Source organism: Solanum dulcamara, chromosome 11 (genome assembly GCF_947179165.1).
Source record: "Solanum dulcamara chromosome 11, daSolDulc1.2, whole genome shotgun sequence".
NCBI classification, from domain to species: Eukaryota; Viridiplantae; Streptophyta; class Magnoliopsida; order Solanales; family Solanaceae; genus Solanum; species Solanum dulcamara.
Genome location: NC_077247.1, coordinates 62,664,523 through 62,682,539, shown reverse-complemented (window position 1 = coordinate 62,682,539; position 18,017 = coordinate 62,664,523). Strand labels below are relative to the sequence as shown.

Genomic DNA, 18,017 nt, shown 5'->3' with positions numbered 1-18,017 from the left:
TAGTCGAGAAATTTGGAAGTGTGATCTCCTTCAAATATATAGTTAGAGACTAAAGAGTCATTGATCACAAAAAGATTCAAAATCTTCCTAGTGATGGTTGATGAAAAAGATTTTACAAATACTGAGCAAAATCATATAGTGGCATTCACAAGACTCCAACCGGGCGTTTTCTTTAAGCTTCCTTCCTTCATCTGCTTCCTTAGTTTCACCACATCCTCCCATCTTTCAGCCTCTGCATACATATTAGATAAGACAACATAAACTCCATGACTATTTGGATTCAAAAGCAGAATTTCTTTCACAACTCGTTCTGCAATATCTATGTTTCCATGGTTCTGACATGCATGTAATAAGGATCCCCAGATAACCACATCCGCCTTCCAAATCATTCCTCTGATGAGTTGCTCAGCTTCTAGCAGTTTACCATTACGCCCAAGAATGTCAACCATGCATCCGTAATGCTCAATCTTGGGCTCTATACGGTACAGCTCTTTTATGGAGTGAAATATTCCTTCACCATGGTCAAACAATCCAGCATGGCAGCATGCCGACAGAACCCCAACTAATGTAATCTCATTTGGCTTCACTTTTTGTTGTTCTAGCTCCTTAAAGAAGTTAATTGCTTCTTTTGCATGTCCATGGACAGCTAAACCGCAGATCATTGCATTCCAAGTGGCAATGTTCCTTTCTCTCATACCACTAAAACACTTCTTTGCTTCTACTATGGCACCATTCTTCGCATACATGTTCACTAATGCCGTTCCAAGAATCACTCCTAATTCTATCCCGTTTTCTTCCATATATGCGTGAATCTGTTCTCCTAATTGCAAACTACCTGACTGGGCACAAGCTGACAACACAGAAGCCAAGGTAGCTCCATTGGGCGCCATTCCATCCTCCAGCATATGCTCAAACAACTGAATAGAGTCACCATACCTATCATTCTGAGCAAAGCCGCAAATCATCGTCGTCCAAATACTCAAATTTCTCTCGGGAACTTCATCAAACACTTGTCGCGCATCCTTTGATGCACGAGAAACAGAGTATGCCCTGATCAAACCATTAACAACATGCAAATCTAAATCTAACCCAAATTTGATAGCATGAGAATGCACTTGTCTACTAACATAAATACACATCAAGTTGGAACAAGCTTTCAGTACAAAAGGGAATGTATGTTTACCGGGAGCAACGCAAAGTCTTCGCATCTTTACATAAAGAAGCAAGGCTTGTCGGGGATTTGAGCTACCAGCTTGAGCTCTTATGAGAGTGTTCCACATGAATGAATTGGGTTCGTTGATACTGTCGAAAAGTCTTAAGGCATAAGGAAGGCTGCCTGATTCTGAGAGAGCACAGAAGGACACTAAGCGGCTTGCGGCATAATTGTCTTCGATACGAGCCCTGATGATCATTTGAGCATGGATTTGCTTGAGTTGGTGCAGTGAAGTGCATTGATCGGCTAGGAGAGAAAGGTGGGGAGGATTGCGCGATGGTGGAGCATGAGGACCATAGGTGATAGTACAGAGGTACCTGTAATGGAATCCCCTCATTTTGAAGAGTTCCATTTTGGCGGAACCATGTTTCAAAACTACCTTCGAAATAAAATATAAACTACTCTGTCTAACCATATGATTAATAACGTGTTTGGATTGACTTATAAGTTATTTATAAAAAAAAATTCACACTTAAAATAAGGTTTAATAAATAATTATAAGAGTCTGTTTAGATGAATTTATTTTTAATAATTTATAAATTGAAAACTCTTTATAAGTTTAAAAAAATAGGTGTAACTCAACTTTTTTGGGACTTATAAGTTGTTTTTAACTTATAAGTTATTTAAAATAAGTTCATCTAAACAAACTCAATTATTTATTGGGGCTTATTTTTAAGCACAAAATAACTTTAAATATTTATTTATAGATCAAACTTCTAAAATCAATCTATCGCATAAGTGTTTTTATAAAACAGATGCTTCTGTCGTGAACAACCGTCTTTATTAAAAAGTGTTGTTCAAAAGTATTATTTCAGAAATTTGTAATATTAAAAAATGAAAAAGGCTCAAATATGTCATCAAATTTTGATTATGTCATTCGATAAAAGTTTGATTTATTTCTGCCATTATTTTTTATTTTCGATTTTGCAAAACCACCTAAATAATTTTTAACACTTTTCTATTGAAGTTTTTAAATCAAATATACTTTTTTGTTTCTTCTTCTTCAAGAATACATGAAGAACACAAAAAATCCAAATTAGTAACTTCTTCAATTTTTCACGAAATCACCTCAAATTTTAATAATAGCATCTCTCCGAGCTAGATATCAAAACTCAATATTTTTTAAGTTTGAATTCAACTGAATCCAAAAGACACATAAAATTTCTTTAAAGTTTCCAAATTGCTTGAAATTTTGAACGTAAAGCCCAAAAACACTATTTTAAAGTTCATTATGTCTATGTTCAAAATTTCAAGTGATTTGATATCTAGCTCGGAGATATGCTACTATTGAAATTTGAGGTGATTTTGTAAAAAATTGAAGAAGTTGCTAATTTGAATTTTTGGTGCTCTTCATGTGTTCTTGAAGCAAAAAAATATATTTGATTCAAAAATTTAATAGAAAAGTGTTAAAAGTTGTTTAGATGCTTTTGCAAAATTGGAGTTAAAAATAATGGCATAGATGAGCCTTTTATCAAACGGCAATAGGATAGATGAATTAAACTTTTAACGAATGACATAAATGAATATTTTATCAAAGTTCAATGGCATATTTAAACTTTTTCTCTAAAAAACGGTCTATAAATTTTAAATTAAAATACTGCATGAAAAAATTTAAAAGTTAAATTACGAAAAAAGATAAAAACTTTTGATCCATAAATATCAAATTATTTGATCAAACCCGAATTCAAATCGAGGGACAAGAATAACAATAATCCGAAGCTTTTCTTTACCTTCAACTCCTTAAGAATAAGTACTCCATAAATATCAAATTATTGACCTGTTTCAGCCTTATTTCATTTGACACTGCTTGCTTATCACTCTCTTCGTTCCATATTAAATAAATTTATCAGACAATACATATATATATATATTAAAAAAAATATTTAAAGACATTATTTAAATTATATTTTTTACTACTATCTTTTGTAAAATTATAAATATAATTTTATAAATAGTGTAATTTATTTTCTAAAAAATATAAAATCTTAATAAATAAAAAAATAAATATAAAAAAAAGATAAATATTTATTTTAAATTTTAAATAATTCAATTATTTTGAATGTTGAAATTTCATGGAATGAAAGGAGTAAAAGCCAAAAACAATGAGCTGGCTGGCAGCGACATGTAGACATAGTTAAATGAGATAAAGAATAATCCACCGCGGCAACTTCGACAATAATCCACATCAGAAGTCACACCGCACCGTTTGATTTCCAATACTTTTCTTCTTAGCCCCAAATTTGTCAGGTAGTATGGCCGCTCCAATAAAAAAAGGCAAGCAGCCCGATGTTCGAAATTCAGAGAAGGACCCGACTACACGCAAAATTCGGGGAAGAACCCGACACCTTGCATTTCTGTTTTTCAATATTTGTACAAATCTCCCTCAATCTGTCTCGCACTCTCTCACACACACACCCCTAGCAAGACTACAGTGAAGCCGGCGGCAAAGGAAACTGACAAGTGAGAAATGCCTGGGATTAAAGGACCCTCCGATTATTCGCGAGAACCCCCACGCCATCCTTGCCTTAAAATTAATGCCAAGGTTACACACTTACACTATACACTTTCATTTTTTTCTTTATTCTTTTGCCACAACTCTGTAAAGATCGCTGCAATTTAGTTTTCGAATTGAACGATTATCTGAACCCTAAAATTTGGAGAGTGAGTGGAATTTCTATTGCGATTTTCTGCTAATTGATTAAGACTGTCTTCTGATCGAATCATTACGGAAATTGCCGATTGTCTAATTTTGTCGTAGGAACCCTTTAATGCTGAGCCAACTCGTTCAGCTCTAATTTCATCTTATGTCACTCCTGTTGATTTCTTTTACAAGAGAAACCACGGACCCATACCAGTTGTGGATGACATAGACAGGTTTTATACCTTGGCTTGTTTTTTTTGTAAAATCCTTTCATGGTTTTGTTATTTTTTAGAGCTTTCTTGCTGATAGTGCTTGGCCATTCTTCAGGTATTCCGTTTCTCTGTGTGGTCTTATAGAAAATTCCAAAGATTTGTTTATGAAGGATATTTGGTGAGGATACTGCAGACTCCTTTACATTAGTGTTTCAATTTTCATGTAATTCACTCAAATAATTGATGTATTTTTTGCTTATAAACAACAACAGGAAGCTTCCAAAATATACTGTTACTGCCACGTTACAGGTAAATTCTCATGCTCTGGCTCCAGATCATTGTGTTTGTTGCTGGGAGAGAATTGTGGATTGGGAAATGATAAAGTTGAGAAAGAATTTTTTGGGTCATATCTTATAAAATTCTCACCAGGGGAATATGCACAAATATTGATCGTTCAGCTATTTGAAAAACTAATATGTTTAATTCTTCTCTAGTGTGCTGGTAACAGAAGAACTGCTATGAGCAAGAGTCGAACAGTGAAAGGAGTTGGTTGGGATGTTGCTGCTATAGGAAATGGTAAGTTGATTAAACCTGCAGTGCTTTCATCTTTTAAATGCTTGGTCTGATATCTAGTTCTCATAAACTACTGTAGAGAACTTGAGAAATAAACTAGATTGGATGGAGAAGTCAGTAGTTCAACATTTTTATGATAGGAAGTTTCCATTTCCATTCATTATCTACATGTGATCATGTATTCACACTCTTCTCTAAGTAGCCAAAGACAATTTGAAGATTATTAGAGTGCGCTAAATTTCTGCTTATGCTTATTCTATTTAAGTCGAGAACAGTTAGTACTAATATAATAGAATTAAAGGAATTTTGCTTGGTAGACTTACTACGCTACCATACACATACAGTAGTTTTTATCTATGTTATATTCCATCCTTGGATTGAAAAGGAGATCACCATCAAGCCCCCTTTGTTGCTCCTCCATATTACTTTAACTTCTTGTGATACAAGACTTGGTAAATGCGATTGCTTTAACTGATTTATATGGGTTGTTCCCTTTTTCTTCTACTTCTGAGAGGTTTCACTTCCTAAATATTTACATGTCTCGCTGCTGCTTTCAAGATGCTTTATAATTTAATTGACTTGCTAGTTTGTTTGCTTGTTACTCACATATTTCGGTAAGTTCTCCTTGAAGTAGTTAGTGTCTCATGTGAGTATGACTTTACTAAATGTAATTGTAATGTCCTTGACCCATGAAATCAATTTTTGAAATAATTCATTAGAGAAAGAGTTCATTTGAAGAACTTTAATCAGGTCCTATGCTTCTAGTCATGTGTATAACAGATGATGGGTTTGTTTATTATTAGCACTTAAAGAGATTTCATTGAACTTCTTCTAAAAAAACTTAACGAGCTTATATAATACTCCCTCTGTCTCAATTTATGTGGCACCATTTGACTTTGACACAAAGTTTTAGAAAGAAAGAAAGTTTTTTGAAATTTGTGGTCTAAAACGAACCTTAGACATTTGTGTGACGATAAATCAATTCATTAAGGGCAAAAGAGGAATTTTAAACTTATAAGGTAACATTCTTTTTGGGATGGTGGGAGTATCAATTTAGAATAAGTTCATTATTCAGATGCTAAATGTGCCTTACATTACCTATATGAAGTATGTCTAGTTGGATAATAAGTTGCAGTTGTCCAATAGAAGACTTCTTTTTGTTACGTATAGTTAAGTGGTTATGTGCACCAGATATAAATAAAACTGGATGACTAGTCACAGAGCTTAAGAAATATCCTAGTTTTGTATTCCTTTGAGAGAGTTAGGGATCTAATGTTAAGAAAAATGTGAGACTTGGGACATCAAAATTTAACAACTGTTTAACATAGGAACCAAAGATTGTACTAGAGTAATCCAATTCACTCTACTCCTGTAATGTGTGATGTTTCTGTTTATAGTCTTCTTTTGAATGATTTTTGGAAAATGTGGTATTTTCTGTATCAAAATTTTCTATTATTGTTTCAGTATTCCCCCCCTGGTGCTTGTATAATAAAAGAGTCAAATTATCAAAATATGACACATGAATTGGGACAGATGGAATAATAAGTTGTGGAACTTGTAATGATTGTGTGAAAGGAGTATAAGAATTTACGTTTTATTCTAATTCATTATCTTGTGAATATGGTAAAGAATTAATTAAACCATTTGCATCCATCTGGTAGAAAATATATATAGGATTTAATGTTTCCTAACCACGGATTGATCTCTTTCGCTATCTGCATTTGTTATGGTTATTTACTTTGGTAATAAAAAGAATAATGCTTTGGGTCGTGTATCCAAGGTAGAAGAGCAGGCTCCATTGGAACAATTATTTATTCAGTTCAGGGTTCCTCGTCTTTTTTTTAATAAAAAAATGAATAAAGAATAGGGGGTAGGGTGTGAGGAGAAATGACAAGAAGATATTTGAGCATAAATTTGGAAGAGATGACAGAGGCACGAGTTAGGTTTGGTTATGGTAACTGCCAAATAGTTGTTATGAATTTTAAGTTATACTGATACATTGTTCCCTCCACCAGAAACCACTTTTCCTAGTTGATTTGTCTCCGGATTTTTTTTTTGAGAAGAATCTGTTTGGTGCCTCATTTTAATATAAATAAATAAATTTTATATTTAACTAGTTACATTGTTGTGCATTTCAGCTGTTTGGGGTGGAGCGAAATTGGCAGATGTTCTCGAATTAGTTGGAATACCTTATTTGACAAGTATCACACAATCTGGAGGAAAACATGTTGAATTTGTGAGCATTGACAAGTGTAAGGTGATTATGTAGAAGATCTTATTCCTTGATAAAGACTGTTGTTTCTTTATTCTTTTTTCTTATTTTACTTTTCTTTACTAGAAATATATACTTTGCTGTAAAATTTCCCTGGCTCAGCAACATACTTTTGATTCTAGGAGGAAAATGGAGGTCCTTATAAGGCATCAATTCCATTGAGTCAGGCTACAAATCCTGAAGCTGATGTTCTGCTCGCCTATGAAATGAATGGAAAGGTAATACAAATCTTTGTCATTAACTTTATTAAATATGTTTGTTTTCTCAGTTTCATCTTTTATTGTCTTTTAAAATGATGGTATGCTTTACATTCGATGTTGTTGCGACTTTGGTCTTATATCAGCTTGCTATATTCCTTATTCAGCTTTCCCAATAATGTAGTTGCTTTACCTATGTTTAATATAAAATTACATTTCAAAATGATTAAACTGGCATTATCTGTTATTTAAGTTGATGTATGCCTGTTTAGCCCGTTCAACATAATATCCAGTTTTCCAACACAAATTATTCAAACAAATTATACTCTATGAAAAGCTTTAAGCAACCCACATAGACTGTTCTCTGTAATCTGTATAACTTTCCTATTGTACACTTAAAAAGACAAGTTTCATATGGATCTGTATTCTCCCTTGTTAAATATTAAATAATGCAGTATATAAGTTTCTCTATAATTGGTTCAAAGTCAAACCAAAGAATCCTATTTGAAACTGTTGGGAATTTCTTCTTATTTTTTGGTCTTGATGTGACATAACGTAACACACTTGGTCACTTTCAAATCCAATATAACAAACTATTCAAATGGGATTGTCCTTCAGTTCTAACTTTGTGGAGTTGTCTGGTTCATTAAGGGATGAGCATTGTGTTAAATTTGTGTGATTGACTTGATTTTATAGTCACTTTCAGTGTATCAATCAATTGTAATCTCGTGTATTGAATGCTGTGCCTTATTATAAATATCAAATGGTATCGTTGGTTAATTCTGTGTTTCAAATTTGTTGAGCGGATTTTTGTGAGTTTATTTCTTCAATTGGGGATGACTTCCTAGATTTATTTTCACCTAAATTAATGTCATCTATTTGGTTGTAGTCCATTAGACAGTAATCAATTGGAAGAAAGAGGGTGATATCTGATTGGCAGAGAATTATACTTCTAATTACATGTCGAACCATCTTAATAAAAAGTGGTATTTTGATATTTGAGCATAACAACAACAGCATACCCAGTGTAATCCCACAAACAAAGTGAGGTCTGGGGGTATTTTGAGCATGCTATTCTAGAATTATCTTTGTAATTTTGTTTCTACACTCGATATCTTGGTAATGAGAACACTAGCATTTCGAGTGTCAGCTTGGAAACTTCTGCTTCAGCCCTTTACCCTTGCAATTTCCTTTTATAACCTGATAAATTGATAGCTCAACACGCAATATGCTATACTAACCTTACTGGATTCACATGTGAAGCCACTTAATAGGGATCATGGCTTTCCACTGCGTGTGGTTGTCCCTGGTGTGATAGGTGCTCGTTCGGTTAAGTGGCTTGATTCCATCAATATCATTGCCGAAGAATGCCAGGTTGCTATTTTTGTATTAGTAACTTCGAATGATGAAACATTTTCTTTTAAACTTGTTAACACAATATCTGTTGGACAGGGATTCTTTATGCAAAAAGACTACAAGATGTTTCCACCAACAGTGAACTGGGATAACATCAACTGGTCTACTAGGAGACCGCAGATGGACTTCCCTGTTCAGGTAATTGGTTAAATTTCTCCCCATCAGTATATTTTCATTGGGGTTCTTTTAATTTTTTGTATATAGACTTATCTATCCTGTAAATAGGTAGACTGAGAATTCAAGATTACAGGTTTGGGTGGCGTTTGCTTCTAAAATTTGGAAGCTTATATTTGAAAATCCTTTGAGATCTTTGCAAAAACTCTTTTTTCGACTTTTTGAAGCAAGCACCACCTTGGTCATTTTATTCGGACATAATAACTTGATAAATAGTACTTTGTATGAAATTTGTGAATTACTTGTGGATTGCGTTACCCAAATTTTCTAAGTTATGCGGTGTCTATGTACTTATGTGGAACTAAGTCAATATCAGTTAATTTGGATGACGTAGAATTCATTATGTTTCCAAAAATTATTGAAGCAGCTGTCCATTATGCTGCTTTTCATGATTTTGCAACTGGCTAAAGGACTACCGCCCCTGATTATTCCCAGGTGACCTTGGAGACGCTTAGGACCCACTTGGCCCATAGCTTAACTTGCAAATACTGAAGAAGCATTTGCAAGTTGAAGTTTGGCCATGAAGTTTTGGATTCTGGTTGATGTTGATTTTCAAGTGAAGTTTCTCAAATCTTCACTTCCACTCACAAAAATTAACTGTGCAAACTTTATTTTCCAACTTCAAATACATTTTTTTCCAGTTTTAACTCATATTTTGTCGAAAGAATACTTAGTTTGATCTCTCTCTCTCTCTCTCTCTCTCTCTCTCTCTCTCTATATATATATATATATATATATATATATATATATATATATATACGCATACATATATGCATACATATACGCACACAGAGTTCGTTGAGAAACACTTAGTTGGAAATGACAATTGGATTTAAATGGTCGATGCATGTGTTCTAGTTTGTTTGATAGAATATTACAACCGGGTTTATGATTTGCAATAACACTATGTCAAAACTTCTCTTTTCTTGTGTAATAAGTACAGATGGATGTGTGGACACACTGGGAGTGATAAGATTTGAAATGAGGTTATTCGGGAGAAGGTGGGAGTGACTTTTATGGCAGACAAGATGAGAGAAGCGAGACTGGGGTGGTTTGGACATGTGCAGAGGAGGAGTATGTGGAGGGGTAGAGGTAGACCAAAAAAGTATTGGGCAGAAGTGATTAGACAATATATGGCGCTACTTTATATCACCGAGGACATGACATTAGATAGAAAGGAGTGGAGGTTGCGGATTAGGATAGAAGGCTAGTAGGGATAGAATGGTGTCTTGCCTTATGTTGGTGTAGGGTTGTTCGTAGGTCTAGGGATGCCATTATAGTTGTGTTGTTATTGCCTTTGATTATCACATTACTTTGCTATCGTTATTGTTCTTGCCTTGTAAAATTTGCATCTCTTTTTCTTTTTTTGCCATTATTCTATATATATTGTTTCTCTCTTACTTGGGGCTGTGACTTTTGAGCCGAGGGTCTTTCGGAAACAGCCTCTCTATCTCCATGTGGTAGTGATAAGGTCTACGTACATGCTACCCTCCCCAAACCTCACTTGTGAGAGGATTCCACTGGTATGTTGTTTTTATTGTTGTCCCTGAGATATGGTGTTACTAGAATTCTTTACATGATGGTTCTAGAAAGTAGAAAGCCTTGTGATTACTTTTAAGAGTGTCTATTTTCCAGAGCTGATATGGTCCAACCAGCTAACTGGCTGTTGATCAAATGATTGATTGATGTGGCCTGACTTTAGCATTTATTTTCCGTTTGTTTACCAACATGGCATACAACTTAAAATTTGTCAATTGCTGACAGTTACTTTATACCCTTTTCTGGTTACAGAGCGCAATATGTTCCCTGGAGGATGTGAGTGTTATAAAGCATGGAAAGGTCAGTTTTAATATGATAAAGTTTGTGTTCAAGCATTTCTTGATATTTAACTTATTCTTTAATGGCCACTTTTACATATACCCGTGTAAATGAGTTTACACCGGAGTTGCATGGTTCAGTTATGCAGCCTTGTTTTGTACTGCCGTACATAGACAATTGTAGTACTTCATTAGGTTGCTCTAGTGGCTGGTATTTGTTTTCAGATAACCATCAAGGGGTACGCAGTATCAGGAGGTGGGCGTGGCATAGAAAGGGTAGACGTGTCTATAGATGGTGGTAAAACTTGGGAGGAAGCCACCAGATACCAGAGAACTGGTATTCCATATATTGCTGATGATTCAAGTAGTGACAGATGGGCATGGGTCTTTTTTGAAGCTGAGGCAAATATTCCACAGAGTGCGGAAATAGTTGCTAAAGCGGTAAGTAACTAGTTATCTGTAAAATTTGCCTGTTTTCTTAGCTCTAATAGAAAAAAGGTTCAACTACTTTTAACAATTTCTGATGAAATCTATCTTTAGAATGAGATGTTTTCAGGATCAGTTTTAGACTTTAGTCAAGTATTCTTTCTAGTATTCTAAGGACTGTAGTTATAACGTAAAATATACAATGGCACATCCAGCAGCCCCATAATTTGCTACATGCATTAAGAAGTTGCTTTCTCATGTTATTTTACTACATCACTCTGCCGAATTTCTTACTCCGTTCTCAGCTAATATTCTGTGCTTAATAGGTGGATATATCTGCAAATGTTCAACCTGAAAGCGTAGATTCTGTCTGGAATCTGAGAGGAATCCTGAACACCTCATGGCATCGGGTTCAAGTCCGAGTTGGTCAAGCAAATCTTTAGGCTGTGTTTCATGTGTTGAGCTGGTGACAGTATTCAGCATCACAGACCATAATTGTTTGTATCTTCCTAAGCTTAAAGTGAAAATAACATGGTGGTTTGTATCTTCCTAGCTTAAAGTGAAAATAACATGGTTGTATGTTTCTCCCTAGATTAAAATGAAAATAACATGTTTCCTTGATGTCTCAAAATAACAATGGAAATGACAATAATTTGAAGGTGATTGCATCTTGACAATCAATTGTGTTAGTTTCTTCCCCAGAATGTATTTCTCGATATTCCTTTGTAGTTTGATCTGGACAAGCTCCGAATTATTTGTTGAGTTTTGGGATGACGGAACTACTGAAGTGAAAGCAAGGAGAGGTTCCAAACACAGCTGGTTAGAACATTTTGAGCATGTGCTTGTTTATTGTAGTTATGAATAGGTTGCGCAATGTAAACACATAATGAGGCTAGATTCGTGTCTCTGTTATTTGACGAAACTAATGAGTCAACCCAAAGTTAAACTGATGAAGGAGATTGTGGATGATACATGAGACAAAATAGATGTAGTGCCCTCCAAAAAGAAAAGGTGTAAGTAGGATGAGATGAGATAATCAGTTTGGGATGCATTCCTATGTAAGTAGACAAGTTGAGAAATGATCCCATCACATAAAGACCAAGGAAAAAGAAAGGATAGGGGAAAGTGTCACGGGGGTGATTTTTCTTTTCCTTCACAAGATCACAACCCGCGCGGCAGTCAACTTCGCAAGCTAACTTCAGCCAACCAACACACGTTTGACACAAGATTATATCAAACACAAAGGAAACACACTACAGCGGAAATACACAACAACAACACAAGCATGTACAGGCAAACTGCCCAACTTCTATATATAACTCTCCACAGTTTATACAAAAGAATCACCTCAAGGAGTTTGGAAGGCTAAGGAGCTTTTCTCACAAAACTCTTGCTAACCTTTGCCCATCCAAACTCCCTCTATATATATACAAAGCAGCCAGCAGCCTTAGCCAACTAGGGGAGGTGCTGGCACATGTGCCAGCACCTTACAAAGGGGTACAAGGGAAATACTAAACAATCTGCACGCCTGCCAGAGCCCATGCTGCGCCCATGCTGCGCCCATGTGCCCTGTCTGCACGCCTGTCTGCAAGTCTGTCTGCTGCACGCGCCCGCGCGCATCTGCAGCCCACGCTCCTGCCACTGGCCTGCCTTGCCTTGTCTTGCTTTGCCTTGCCTTGCCTTTGCCTCAGCTTTTGGCTTTGGCCCGCCCATGCCAACACGCATGTCGGCCAACGCCAACCCCACTGCTCATGCACATGCCCGCCTGGTGCCATGTGCCTTCATTGCCACTGACTTTGCCAAGCCTTGCCAACACTCAAGGCCCTTGGCCTTTGCTTGCCTGCCATGCCATAGGCATGTCTGCCGCGCATTGCTTTTCTGCCAACATCGGCCAGCTGACAAGGGGCAATGCACAAGCCCTTGCCACTGCCTTAGCCCCATACGCCTAGCTCAAACCTTAGGGTCTTACAAACCACCCCCACCCGTTGAACTCGACGTCCTCGTTGAGGCTGTTTTTAGGTAGTCCTCCAACTGATTGTCAAACTGCCAAAGTGACTTGGTTTTCTCCCAAGTAGCGTCGGCCTCCTGCTTACCCTTCCACTGTATAAGAAATTCTGTCCGCCTATTCTTCTTGACGCCCAATACCCGATGATCCAGTATCTTCTCAATTTGGGCATCAAACTGTGTGCGCACCACAGCCGGCGCCCGCTTTGCCTGGCTCCTATCCGGATCAGCATCATCATAAAATGGCTTCAGAAAACTCACATGGAAGGTTGGATGCAATTTCAACCTTTCAGGCAGCATCAACCTATAAGCAACTTCACCCACCTTTTGGACCACCTCAAAGGGTCCATCATACTTCGGAATCAACCCACGGTGCCTAAACTTACTTGTAATCTGCTTCCAGATTTGAGGTGTAAGTTTCAGCAACACCTTGTCACCAACACTGAATTCCAGCGACCTCCTGTGCTGATCAGCATACTTCTTCATACGTTTCTGGGCCTTGCGCAAACTGTCTTGCGCCTCAGCAAGCACTTCCTGCTTATCCCTGGCATATCTGTAGGCAGCAGGACACTTTCCCTGCCCTTTCTGCCTGGCAACATCTAGCGGAGTCATAGGCTGTCTGCCTAAGACCAACTCAAATGGGCTCATCTCTGTAGCTGACGACCTGTGCAAATTATAACAGAATTGTGCACTGTCCAGCAAGTCTACCCAGTTCCTTTGACTGGCCGTCACGAAGTGCCTCAAGTATTCTTCCAACAAGTGATTAATTCTTTCCGTCTGCCCATCAGTCTGAGGGTGATTCGCAGTTGAAAACTTCAGATCAGTCCCCATCATATTGAACAAAGCTGTCCAGAACCGACCTGTGAACCGTGTATCCCTATCACTGATGATATCTGCTGGCACACCAAAGAACTTAACCACATTTTTGAAGAACAAATCTGCAGCAACATCTGACGAACATACAATCGGAGCAGCAACAAAGACAGCATACTTTGAGAATCTGTCTACCACAACCATCACCGATGCCATGCCATTTACCTTTGGGAATCCGCTGATAAAGTCCATAGAAACTGACAACCATGGCCTTTCCGGAATTGGAAGAGGCTGCAGCAAACCTGCTTCCTTCTTGCGTTCAGTCTTGTCCAGCTGACAAACCAAACAAGTTTTGACATACGCCTCTATGTCATCTTCCATCTTTGGCCAGAAATATCCACGCGACAGTAGAGCTAACATCCGCTCAACACCCGGATGTCCTGCCCACATTGTGTCATGCGCCTCTTTCAGCAACTCCTTGCGCAATCCACCGCCTAGAGGTACGACGATTCTCCCCCCTTTGAAATGGAGCAGATCGTCCTCGATCCAATACCTCCGCACTGTCCCGTCTTTCACTTGACTCATTAACTTAGCATATAATGAATCATTTGCCGCACACAGTCTAATTTTATCAACAAAATCAGACTCCAATCTGGAAATTGAATACATAGCAGCCAATACCTGCTTCCTACTCAGAGCATCAGCAACCTGGTTGAACTTTCCTGGCTTATGCTCCCACACAAAGTCATATTCTGCCAAGAACTCCTGCCAACGAGCCTGCTTAGGACTAAGTTTGGGTTGCGTATTGAAATAAGTATTAGCAACATTGTCCGTCCTGACAACAAACTTAGTTCCTAGCAGATACACACGCCACGTTTGCAAGCAGTGCACCACAGCAACCATCTCCTTCTCATGAGTAGAGTATCTCTGCTCAGCATCATTCAATTTCCTGCTTTCAAAGGCCACAGGGCGGCCTTCCTGCACAAGCACACCGCCTATAGCCTTGTCTGATGCATCAGTATGCACCTCAAATGGTAACTCAAAGTCAGGCAGCTTCAATATGGGTTCTGAAGCAATGGCTGCCTTCAGCAACTCAAACGCCCCAACACATTTATCAGACCATGCCCACACTGCCTCCTTTTTCAGCAAATCAGTCAAGACAGCAACTTTCTTTGAGTAACCTGCAATGAATTTGCGATAATAATTGGACAGCCCAAGGAAAGACCTCAAATCTTTCACATTCTGAGGTGCCTGCCAATCCACAATTGCCTGCACCTTCTTTGGATCCATCCTCACTTGATTCTGACTCACCAAGTGACCAAGAAACTTGATTTCTTGCTGTGCAAATTCACATTTCTCCATCTTCACATAGAGTTTATATTGCCTAAGCCTAGACAATACTGTTTTTAGATGGCTAACATGTTCATCTAATGAGCGGCTATAAATCACAATGTCATCTAAGTAGACTACTACAAAGTCATCAAGATACTCAAATAAGACATTGTTCATTAAATTGCAAAACGTTGCCGGGGCATTAGTTAACCCAAACGGCATAACAAGAAATTCATACGAGCCATATCTAGTTACACATGTAGTTTTTGGCTCATCCCCCTCTGCTATCCTAACCTGCCAATAGCCAGACCTCAAATCAAGCTTGGTGAACCATTTTGCCTTGCTCAGCCTGTCGATCAAATCCTGCACCAACGGAACAGGGTACTTGTTCTTCACAGTCACCTTGTTCAAAGCCCTGTAATCAACACACATCCTCATCGTTCCATCCTGTTTTTTCTGAAACAAAACAGGAGCACCATAAGGAGCTTTTGAAGGTTGAATCAGCCCAGCATCCAGCAGCTCATTCAATTGCTTCCTCAGTTCAGCAAGCTCCTTAGGGGCCATACGATAGGGTGCCTGTGCTGGGGCAATTGATCCTGGCAGCAATTCGATTTTGTGATCAATATCCCTTTTGGGTGGCAGCATTTTTGGCAATTCTGGGGGCATCACATCTTTGAAGTCCCCCAAAACTGCTGCCACGCAATCCGGCACATTCAGCTTCACATCTGGCTTTGCCTCCACCGCAGCAACAAGGTAAGTCAGTTCACCTCGCTTTAGTCCCTTTTCAACAGTCATAGCAGATACCACGGGTTCCTTGTTCTTGCACATTTTCTCCGCCACAACATGCGGATGTACAGCCTTGATAAACCCAGCCATCCGTTCCTGCATCACCATTACTCCATCCAAATGTGCCATTGGGACAAAGCAATTCTTCCGCAGAAAATCGATTCCAAGGATCATGTCGAAATCCCCCAATGGAATCACCATCAAACTGTGTCTTCCCACCCAAGGCCCAGCACTGATTTTGACATCATATGCCATGCCTTCTATCTTTTGGGCAACTTGGTTAACAATTTTCATGAAGTTTGGGCTCTTTGTCAATCTCAGCCCAAATTGTCTAGCAAGCTTCACATCAATGAAGGTGTGGGTAGCTCCGGTATCCACCATTGCCACCACCACCTTCCCTTCAACCAGCATCTCAACATGCAGCAGTAAGGAATGCGGGTTCACTGAAGACTCACCCAAGGTATTCACCATCGTCATGTTGGTGAGTAAACCCAATGGGTTCACCAATGCAGCAACAATCCCGCCACCTTCATCCCTGTTTGCACCTCCAGCAAGCATGGCATTGACCCTCTCACGATTGGGACAATTTCTGGCCAAGTGAGCACCGCCACAAGTCCAGCAGCCCTTGTCCCCTGCTGAAACATTCTTTTTCACATTTCCAGCATCAGCAACAGCCTTGCCCTTGTCAGCTCCTCCTTTCCGCTCCTCCTTCTTCCAATCCTTCTTGTCAGTCTTCTTCTTTGGCTTCGAAGAAGTTGACGAAGTTTCAGAAGACACATGAGTTGTGCGAAAATCTACCAACGAATCGGCAGCAGCTATTGCACTAGGGAGGTCCTTCACATTCTGCCTCCTTAGTTCGTTTTGGGTCCAACCCTGCATCCCTGAGATGAAGTTGTGTAGCTTATCTTCATCCGACATGTTTTGTATGTCCAACATCAAAGACGTGAAATCTTTGATGTAGTCCCTGACTGATCCCGTCTGCTTCAGCCTTTTCAATCGGTCCCTAGCAATCCAGGAAGCATTGCTAGGAAGGAACTGGTCCCTCATCTCTTTCTTCAGTTTGGCCCAGGAATCAATCCTTGGCCTGCCAGCACTTAGGTCGTCCGCATCTCTGGTCCGCCACCACAGCTTGGCATCGCCTGACAAATACATAGTCGCGATGGCCAACTTGTCTGCCTCAGAAACGCGAGCAGTTGTAAAGTACTGCTCCATATCCCAAAGAAAATTTTCCAGTTCCTTTGCCGATCTTGAACCAGTGAAAGGCTTAGGTTCAGGGATTTTCACCTTCGAGCGGTCCGTATCATGGCCTGCTTGGGGAGCAGCCGCCATCGCCCTACGGAGTATCACCACCTCCAGGTTTAAGGTTTCGTTCTCTCTCTTCAGCTCCTCAATCTGAGCCAAGGTCGACTCGCGAAAATCATCACTTTCCGCAAGTCTCACATTCATGATCTCCCGAAACCGAGCAAGTTCTGTGGTCAAGCTGTCAAGACGACGCAGCACAGTCGTCTCATCTTCAGCAAACTCAGCCATTCCCAAGAGCGCTTCAACAGCAGCAACTCTGTCCTTGGTGTTTCCCACGCCAGTCATTGTGTAGTGTATAACGAACGTAGCTCTGATACCAGTTGTCACGGGGGTGATTTTTCTTTTCCTTCACAAGATCACAACCCGCGCGGCAGTCAACTTCGCAAGCTAACTTCAGCCAACCAACACACGTTTGACACAAGATTATATCAAACACAAAGGAAACACACTACAGCGGAAATACACAACAACAACACAAGCATGTACAGGCAAACTGCCCAACTTCTATATATAACTCTCCACAGTTTATACAAAAGAATCACCTCAAGGAGTTTGGAAGGCTAAGGAGCTTTTCTCACAAAACTCTTGCTAACCTTTGCCCATCCAAACTCCCTCTATATATATACAAAGCAGCCAGCAGCCTTAGCCAACTAGGGGAGGTGCTGGCACATGTGCCAGCACCTTACAAAGGGGTACAAGGGAAATACTAAACAATCTGCACGCCTGCCAGAGCCCATGCTGCGCCCATGCTGCGCCCATGTGCCCTGTCTGCACGCCTGTCTGCAAGTCTGTCTGCTGCACGCGCCCGCGCGCATCTGCAGCCCACGCTCCTGCCACTG

The 18,017-nt window shown here is 39.1% G+C and overlaps 2 protein-coding genes across 2 annotated transcripts; one reads left to right on the top strand and one right to left on the bottom strand.

Annotated features, from left to right (window-relative positions):
* LOC129873620 (pentatricopeptide repeat-containing protein At5g66520-like) lies at positions 1-1,607 on the bottom strand. The gene has a single exon (XM_055948748.1). It carries the CDS (start codon positions 1,563-1,565, stop codon positions 132-134), a length of 1,434 nt encoding a protein of 477 aa, XP_055804723.1. The 5' UTR covers positions 1,566-1,607; the 3' UTR covers positions 1-131.
* A 1,818-nt stretch (positions 1,608-3,425) lies between these two features.
* LOC129874776 (sulfite oxidase) lies at positions 3,426-11,615 on the top strand. Its single transcript, XM_055950129.1, has 12 exons — positions 3,426-3,755; positions 3,972-4,087; positions 4,182-4,244; positions 4,339-4,375; positions 4,561-4,642; positions 6,778-6,896; positions 7,034-7,129; positions 8,372-8,482; positions 8,561-8,662; positions 10,490-10,537; positions 10,741-10,956; positions 11,268-11,615. Exons 1-12 carry the CDS (start codon positions 3,681-3,683, stop codon positions 11,382-11,384), a joined length of 1,182 nt encoding a protein of 393 aa, XP_055806104.1. The 5' UTR covers positions 3,426-3,680; the 3' UTR covers positions 11,385-11,615.
* The last annotated feature ends 6,402 nt before the right edge of the window (positions 11,616-18,017 follow it).